At 41.0% G+C, this 9,295-nt stretch overlaps 1 protein-coding gene across 1 annotated transcript in view; it reads left to right on the top strand.

Moving 5' to 3' along the window:
• The window catches only part of LOC135116514 (uncharacterized), a 59,414-nt gene that overhangs the window by 17,839 nt on the left and 32,280 nt on the right, over positions 1-9,295 (top strand). The window contains exons 22-27 of the mRNA XM_064034031.1: positions 175-385; positions 599-741; positions 1,267-1,404; positions 1,627-1,729; positions 2,438-2,494; positions 2,868-2,962. Of these exons, the coding sequence (XP_063890101.1) occupies positions 175-385; positions 599-741; positions 1,267-1,404; positions 1,627-1,729; positions 2,438-2,494; positions 2,868-2,962 (747 nt within the window). The remainder of the gene's footprint in view (positions 1-174; positions 386-598; positions 742-1,266; positions 1,405-1,626; positions 1,730-2,437; positions 2,495-2,867; positions 2,963-9,295) is intronic.

Here is a 9,295-nt window from a genome sequence, read left to right as displayed (position 1 = left end):
CTCCTCTTCAAAATAATTCATCATAAGATAGTGTGTTCCAGTGTTGGTTAGCCAGGCATATCATTTCATTAAACTTCTTTTTATATTCCTGTGGTGAAGGAAGACAACACACTGGTCACATAAGTGTATCAGGCTTTCATTCCTGCACTCTTGACAACTTAATCAATGTTGCAGGTGGTGTTCTTCCACAACAAAGAGCCACTGGACTTCCGGCCAGACTCCCGGTACTTCAAGGAACAGCAGGGTGTATTGCAGGATGAAGTGGAGCAGCACCACCTTATGGCACACACACTGAGAGTGGCTGATGCCACCCATACTGACTCTGGGGTGGTGGAGTGTTTCCTCACCACGGAGATTTTTGGCTCAATCAATGTTACAGTGATGGGTGAGTGGGAATGTCCTCTCAGCAGGAAGTTTAAGGGTTTTGTGCTTTTGTTATGAGTTATTTTTGCATATGATTTGAATTGAGACAGACTAGACTTGATTTCTTTGATAAATTGAAAATTCATATGAAATGTCTATCTTGTTTATGTACATAGACATAAAAACTACATAAAAATTATTTAGAAAATGTTCTCTAACATTGCTGTATTTGTAGACGTGCCGGCAACAGATGTGACAGTACATGCGTCACAGCCGACCCTTCCACTGGGCCAGATTGTCCAGCTGTCTGGGCCACAGACGGCGTTTGCTGGGAGTGAGTTGGTGCTCACCTGTGTCGTCAGTCCTCAGGTGGCCCAGGTGCTTAAGTGATGAGCTGTCCAGCGAAGATAACAAGGGAGAGAAAATTATCTCTTTAAATTTTTGTTACATGATTAGTGCTTAATATTTTCAATTTTCTTCTAGTGATCTCTGTTATTCTAACACAACCATTCTACTTAACAACAGTTTCCTTGGCATCCAGTCATCTTATGACATGATAGAAAACAGGATTATTTGTGGTCTTGTGTGTCTTCTATGTATTTTCCTGATGTGTAGCTGTTTTGCATTCCTGTAGAAGTATTACCACTACCCTTTCATGCATTCCTCTTGCAGCATCACAGATAGATCCAAAATGTAGTGTGTTGAATAGCACTAATATTGAAGCAGTTGACCTTGCTTAGGATTTTTCTGATAGTCATATCATCCTCATGGGCTAAGAGTAAGAGAATGGTGTGGATGAGTATGAAGTTGAGGATTGTGTACTTTGTCTTGGCTATCCCTTTTTTTGGGAGAGAGCCTTGGTGCATGTATTTATGTATGTATATATATCCTATATCTCAACAGGACATCGACATAGTGCTGGTCCACAACACACTGTACCTCTATGTGGGGGGCATTGTGCTGGCTGAGGATCCCCGGGTGGACATTGTGACTGACAATACCAATGATGGCTCAAGGATTCTATACCTGAGGATTATCGATGTTAGTAAAATGTTTTGAGTTTTCTTTTATTTTATAAGTAGATGAGATCATGCCTTGTTGGAAGTGTTCAAGCTCTGTAAGGCATAGTTTCAGTGGAATGGAAGAGCTACTGACCAGAGAAGTGACAAATATAATGCCACATGTACCTATCACTTGACTAACAGACTGATCAACTCAAGTGTATAATGCCTCGCCTTCCTCTTGCATGGCTGGTGTCTTTAGGTGAAGGCAACAGATGAGGGGACCTACCAGTGTGCCACCTCCACCAACCCTCCTGCCTACTCCACCCTGGTTGTGTCTGTGGCAGCACCTGAGAAGCCCACTGGTAACATCACAACAAACTTTTCCTCAATTTACACTTTTCCCTTTCCTATAGATTTCTTGTGTTTGCTTTCTTCACCACCATGATTTTCCTTTTTCTTTGTCACTCTTTTCTTATCCTCTTTCTCTCCTTTTAATAACCTTTGTGAAGGAAGGACCATGACTGAGGGAGGGGGAGTGAGGGAACGACAAGACTGAGGGAGGAGGAGCAACATTCAAAATAAATAACTAAAAGGAAAACTACACAGGCATTCTCTTTTCCAGTATGTTGCTTCTTTTTTTTCTCTTAGCTTTTACATAATCAGGTCCAATAGATGAAGTTGCTTTTTATTGCAGAGGAATTCCTGCAACACTGATCTGAGTTTTCATTTAAGGAACGTGGAAATTGATGTTTTGATTGTGCAAGTATGATTAAAAAAAAAAAAGGACAATATTCATCATGTCTTCACTATATATATTCTTTTGTATTATTGTATAACTCTCTCACTGCTATTTGACATGTTTCCTTAATCATAAAGCACACTAAGGCATTTATTACTTTTCTACAGCTACTTCTGAGCATAACACTGGCTAGACATTGGATGATCTACTCTTTTCATCCCCTTTTCTTCCTCGTAGATGCTCTGAAAGATTCTACATTGCCTTTAGTGTTGTGAACTGTTCCATATTGCATTGAAAGAGTTAAAATGTTCTAAGGACAGAAACTTTTCAGAATTACCAGAAGTCGTCACCAACCTGCCGTCAGTCCCTGGTGTGCCAGACTTGGCAGGTGAGGCTAACATCACTTCTTAAACATCATGATAATAAATAAATGAAATAATATGAAAGAAAATGATAAATAAAAAAGATAATAACTATGTACTTTCCCAACTTGTTTGGACTTAATACTTGGAATCAACATTTAAATCCTGTATACCCCAATAGCTGCAACAGGGTTCTGCAAAGCTCCACCTTCTAGTTGTGTTGATTTTAAAATGATTACTTCATTATTGATATATAGTGCTATCAATCAAAGTCAAGAGGTAAACATTTTAGTGTCTCATGAATGAAAGTTGCTGAAATCTGGTTCCATTTCTCAACCACCACTCTACATATAACATAAGGTGCAGGCCTTGCTGACACCAGTCTTTGCTTCCACCCAGTGACCCCAATGCTGCTACCTGGAGTGATGGACGTCCTGGGGCAGGAGGGGGAGGACATCATCCTCCCCTGCAGGATATCACCCATAATAGACTTCGTGAGTGCTGGTTTAACCCTATTGTCTGCACCTTTCTTGGATTTTCACTCTTCCCGACGAGGGCGTCGTGTATTAAGCACAAATAAACACCACCAGACAAACCATATTCTAAGGGCCGTCTTGCAGCAAAAGGTCCCAACATATCGCACAGTGCCATTCCGTCCAGTTGCATAAAGTATGGTACATATTATTATGTGCAGTCATTGTTGGCTGTGATTTTTCCTAGATTGCCTAAAGTATAGTACATATTATTAGGACCTAACACCATTGCTCATGTCTGCTTTCTTCACATCACTGTTGATGTTTCACATTAGATGGATATATTCTACACACACACACACACACACACACACACACACACACACACACACACACACACACACACACACACACACACACTGCATAGTATAGTGGTTAGCACGCTCGGCTCACAACCAAGAAGGCCCGGGTTCGAATCCCGGGCGCGGCGAGGCAAATGGGCAAGCCTCTTAATGTGTAGCCCCTGTTCACCTAGCAGCAAGTAGGTACGGGATACATAACCTGAGGGGTTGTGACGTCACTCCCGGTGTATGGTTGTGTAAGTGGTCTCAGTCCTACCCAAAGATCGGTTACAATGAGCTCTGAGCTCTTTCCATAGGGTAACGGCTGGCTGGGTAACCAGCAGACAACTATAGGTAAATCACACCGCATGACAACCATGGCAGCTACCCCTGAATGATATTATACAAAGGAAGAGAGGAAGTTGGACATCTCACGGTTATGTCTGGTTTCATCAAGCTACCAGATGATCAGGAAATCTGAACCTTTTTTTTTTTAATTTAATTTATTTTTAAATTTCTTATTTCTTATTTTTTTTATGAAATTTCTTATTTTTATTGAAATTGGTGCAAAGTGGTCATGCCAATTTCAATGGCATGAAACAAACCAACCCTCTATACCTTGGTTCAGATTTGTCAGGAGAATTGGTGTGAGTACTGGTGGGAGGTGGGAGAGGTGCTTGACGTCACGAAGTTTGATGAGAGTGTTAGTCACCTGCAGGCTTTCAGTGTGAGCACATCTACTTTTTTCTGCTCTCTCACAACGCTGTTTTTGCCCTTGACCAAGCATGGGAATTGTGGTTTCTGTGGGACAACAGGCTTAGGAAAGGATCTGACAAAGGACCAACTGGCAGTCATCAGTTCCCTGGTGAAGGGAGGAAAGAAGAGTAAGAAAATCTCAGCTATCACCGGACCTCCACTGTGAAGTGTCCAGTGGTGGACAAAGAGGTGCCTTGAGGTGAGAGACACTGATTCACAGCCTCCTAAGAAGAGGCCTGGGGGTGTCTGTAAGACTTCACATAGGACCCTGAAGCTCCTACAGTGTCAAGTGGATTTTGAACCTCTCATTACTGCCAGTGAATTAAAGAAGAACCCGACACTGCTGCAGAATGTGTCTGTCAGAACCATCCAGTGGCAGCTCCACAATGACCTCTCTTTCCTCTACCACACACCACGAAGGGAGCCCATCATAACTGACCAGCAAAGGAAAAATCAGAAAATTTTTTGCAAAAAATACCTAGCCTGGGACCCTGAAAAATGGAAGAAAGTGTTGTGGTCGGATGAGGCTATTTTTACTGTCACTAGCAACCGCGGTGGTAAGGTGAGGTATCGCTGCAGCACAGACCCCCTGCCTGCCGAAGTATACGGAGGGGACAGTCAAGCACTATGTCATGGTTTGGGATGCTTTTGGGTACCATGCCATAGGCAAGTTAATGGTGTTACCCAAAAATGTCACAGTGAATCAGGAGATACCTGGAGCTCCTTGCTGACCATCTTGAGGACTGTTTCGACTTGTGTTAGAGTGAGGTATTCCAGCATGATGGTGCACTGGCTCACAGGTCCAAGTTAGTGCTTGGTTGGCTGGACTTTGTTGTTGTGGACTATGTGAAGGACTGGCCAGGTAACAGCCCTGATCTTAACTCCATTGAGAACCTGTGGGCTTTGATGAAAACCTGCTCACGGGGTCACATCACTTCAAGCATACCAAGTCTTATCGCTGAGCTGCAAGACACCTGGGCAAACCTATCCTCCAACCTCCTTCAGAACCTTGCCCTCTCCGTTCCCTGATGTCTCCAGAGCTACCTGAAGAAGAAGGGGTACGTGGCAAAGTACTAGAGACAGAGTAAGTACCCCATAAATATAATTTTTCTATTGTTTTGTTCATGTTTATACCATGGTGTGTGGCAAAAAACTGCTCATGCCAATTTCAGTGGCGGTGACTGTAGGAGGACCAACAACAAAAATACAATAAGGAAATAAAAGCTCACTGAGATGCCGGTTCCTGAACAGGGTCCAAAGCAGTAGTCAAAAACTGAAGGATAAGCGTCTTGAAACCTCCCTCTTAAAGGAATTCAAGTCATAGGAAGGTGGAAATACAGAAACAGAAAGGGAGTTCCAGAGTTTACCAGAGAAAGGGATGAATGACTGAGAATACTGGTTAACTCTTGCATTAGAGGGGTGGACAGAATAGGGATGAGAGAAAGAAAAAAAGTCTTGTGCAGCAAGGTTGTGGAAGGAAAGGAGGCATACAGTTAGTAAGATCAGAAGAGCAGTTAGCATAAAAATAGTTGTAGAAGATAGCTAGAGATGCAACATTGTTGCAATGAGAAAGAGGCTGAAGACAATCAGTTACAGGAGAGGAGTTGATGAGATGAAAAGCTTTTGATCCCACCCTGTCTAAAAGAGCAGTATGAGTGGAACCCCCCCGGACATGTGAAGCATATTCCATTCATGGATAAAGCCCTTGTACAGAGTTAGCAGCTGGGGTGCTGAGAAAAATGGATGGAGACGTCTCGGAACATCTAACTTTATAGAAGCTGTTTTAGTTAGAGATGAGATGTGAAGTTTCCAGTTTAAATTCCAAGAAAAGGACAGACCGAGGATGTTCAGTGTAGAAGAGGAGGACAGTTGAGTGTCACTGAAGAAGAGAAGATAGTTGTCTGGATGGTTGTGTCGAGTTGATAGATGGAGGAATTGAATTTTTGAGGCATTGAACAATACCAAGTTTGCTCTGCCCCAATCAGAAATTTTAGAGAGATCAGGAAGTCAGGTGTACTGTGGCTTCCCTGCGTGAACTGTTTACTTCCTGAAGGGTTGAACGCCTGTGAAAAGATGTGGAAAAGTGCAGGGTGGTATCATTGGCGTAGGAGTGGATAGGACAAGGAAGTTTGGTTTAGAAGATCATTGATGAATAATAGAATGAGAGTAGGTGACAAGACAGAACCCTGAGGAACACCAGGAGAATAGTGATTGTCTACCACAGCAGCAATAGAACGGTCAGAAAGGAAACTTGAGATGAAGTTACAAAGAGAAGGATAGAAGCCGTAGGACCACAGCAGCAATAGAACGGTCAGAAAGGAAACTTGAGATGAAGTTACAAAGAGAAGGATAGAAGCCGTAGGAGAGTAGTTTGGAAATCAAAGCTTTGTGCCAGACCCTATCAAAAGCTTTTGATATGTCTAAGGCAACAGCAAAAGTTTTACCAAAATCTCTAAAAGAGGATGACTAAGACTCAGTAAGGAAAGCCAGAAGATCACCAGTAGAGTGGCCTTGACGGAACCCATACTGGCGATCAGATAGAAGGTTGTGAAGTAATAAATATTTAAAAATCTTCCTGTTGAGGATAGATTAAAAAACTTTAGATAGGCAGGAAATTAAAGCAATGGGACAGTAGTTTTAGATATTAGAACAGTCACCCTTTTTAGAAACAGGCTGAATGTAGGCAGACTTCCAGCTAGAAGGAAAGGTAGATGTTGACAGAGTTGAAAGAGTTTGACCAGGCAGGGTGCAAGCATGGAGGCACAGTTTTGGAGAACAATAGGAGGGTCCATAAGCCTTCCAAGGGTTTAGGCCAGTGAGGGCATGGAAAACATCACTGTGAAGAATTTCAATAGCTAGCATGAAGAAGTCAGAAGGTGGAGGAGAGGGAGTAACAAGCCCTGAATTGTCCAAGGTAGAGTTTTTAGCAAAGGTTTGAGCGAATAGTTCAGCTTTAGAGATAGATGTGATAACAGTGGTGCTATCTGGTTGAAATAAAGGAGGGAGAGAAGAAGCAAAGTTATTGAGATGTTTTTGGTTAGATGCCAGAAGTCATGAGGTGAGTTAGATCTTGAAAGATTTTGACACTTTCTAATAATGAAAGTGTTTTTGGCTAGTTGGACAACAGACATGGCATGGTTCTGGGCAGAAATATAAGGTGCATGAGATTGGTGATAGAAGGCTTAAGCACCTTTTGTGGGCCACCTCTCTATCATGTATAGATAGCACGAGAATAGATTGTGTTAAACCAAGGTTTGGAAGGTTTAGGTCAAGAAAAGAGTGAGGAATGTAAGTCTCCATGCCAGACACTATCACCTGTTATGCACTCAGCACACAAAAACGGGTCTCTGGCACAGAAGCAGTAGTCATTCCCAGAAAAATCAGCAAAATACCTCCTCAAGTCCCCCCAACTAGCAGAGGCAAAACACCAGAGGCACCTCTGCTTAGGGGGATTCTGAGGAGGGATTGGAGTGATAGGACAAGATACAGATATGAGATTGTGATCGGAGGAGCCCAACACAGAAGAGTGGGTAACAGCATAAGCAGAAGGATTAGAGATTAGGAAAAGGTCAAGAATGTTGGGCATATCTCAAAGATGGTCAGGAATAAGCACGATTTGCTATAGGTCGTGGAGGATAGCAAAGTTGGAGGCTAGTTTGCCAGGATGGTAAGTGAAGGGAGGGGAAAGGCAAAGCTGGTGGTGAATATTGAAGTCTTCAAGAATGGAGGTATCTGCAAAAGGGAAGAGAGTGAGAAAGTGCTCCACTTTGGAAGTTAAGTAATCAGAGAATTTTTTATAGTCTGAGGAGTTAGGTGAGAGGTATACAGCACAGATAAATTTAGTTTGAGTGACTCCATAGTCATAGCCAGATGGTGTAAAACTCGGAAGAGTCAAGAGCGTGGACACTAGAGCAGGTTGTCGTTGCGTACATAAACACAACATCCAGCTTTGGATCGAAAATGAGGATAGAGAAAGTAGGAGGGAACAGAAAAGGGGCCACTATCAGTTGCCTTAGGCATCTGAGTTTCAGTCAGGAAAAGAAGATGAGGTTTAGTAGTGGAGAAGAGGTGTTCTACAGAGTGAAAATTAGATCTAAGACTGCAAATTTTTGCAGAAGTTAATGAAGAAAAAGTTGAGAGGGGGTGTCAAGACACTTAGGGTCGATATCAGAAGAGCACTCTGACCTGGGGACATTTGTGATCCCCTCCCCAGATGGGGACTCCGAGGCTGGTGTAGGAGTCGCCATGATAATCTTAAATTTTGAATGAAGGGTGTGTGTGTAATTAGGTGCTTGTAATTTTGTGTGAAGGAAGTTAGTTGTCTTCAGAGGGCAGGCTTTGACTGCCCCCTTGTGTTGTAAGACAAAAAGGGAAACATTCAGTAAGGTCACAGCTGGGTTTAATAATAAGTTCACAGCACCCCCTGATCCAGTGCTTTAGACCTCTTTTGGAGTAAATATTGTTTCAGCAGGTGCCTACTGCCTCCTCCATTTAGTTAAAAAAAAGAAATTGCTGTGCTGCATCTCTAGAATATAAATTGGTTACCATAAACTATGGGTAAAAATATGAAAAATAAATCAGTAAAAGTGAAAAAACATTTTCTTTCCGTTTCTTCGACTCCCTATTGTTCCTGTACTGTTGTTGGCATTGAATTATCAGTCACTCTCAGAATCAGAGAGAGATTCAGGTAACTGGATATATCACAGAATTTTCCTATTTGAGTAGCCTTCTCAGTGGAAACAACATCAACATAAAGTTACTAGTAGTGATAGATGGAATTCAGAAGTTCTGCTGTATGGGGACAAGTTCACTCTACATACCACATGTCCTTCTCGGCAAATAAAACTATAATAAAATGCTTATAATTATTATCTATATAATATATCCATATAACATTGCAGGCTAATAGTCTTGTTAGCATATAAATCTATAAGTATAGTTTTACTGTATATATATATATATATATATATATATATATATATATATATATATATATATATATATATATATATATATATATATATATATATATATATATATATATATATATATATATATATATATATATATATATATATATATATATATATATATATATATATATATATATATATATATATATATATATATATATATATATATATATATATATATATATATATATATATATATATATATATAGGTATAGTGATGTATACCTATATAGCATTGCAGGCTAACAGCATCTGTCAGGAAATAAATATGTAACCTTTATATA

The sequence above is a fragment of the Scylla paramamosain genome, chromosome 31 (genome assembly GCF_035594125.1).
Source record: "Scylla paramamosain isolate STU-SP2022 chromosome 31, ASM3559412v1, whole genome shotgun sequence".
Classification (NCBI taxonomy): Eukaryota; Metazoa; Arthropoda; class Malacostraca; order Decapoda; family Portunidae; genus Scylla; species Scylla paramamosain.
The sequence above is the reverse complement of the archived record's forward strand: the minus strand, read 5'-3'. Positions and strand labels throughout refer to the sequence as shown.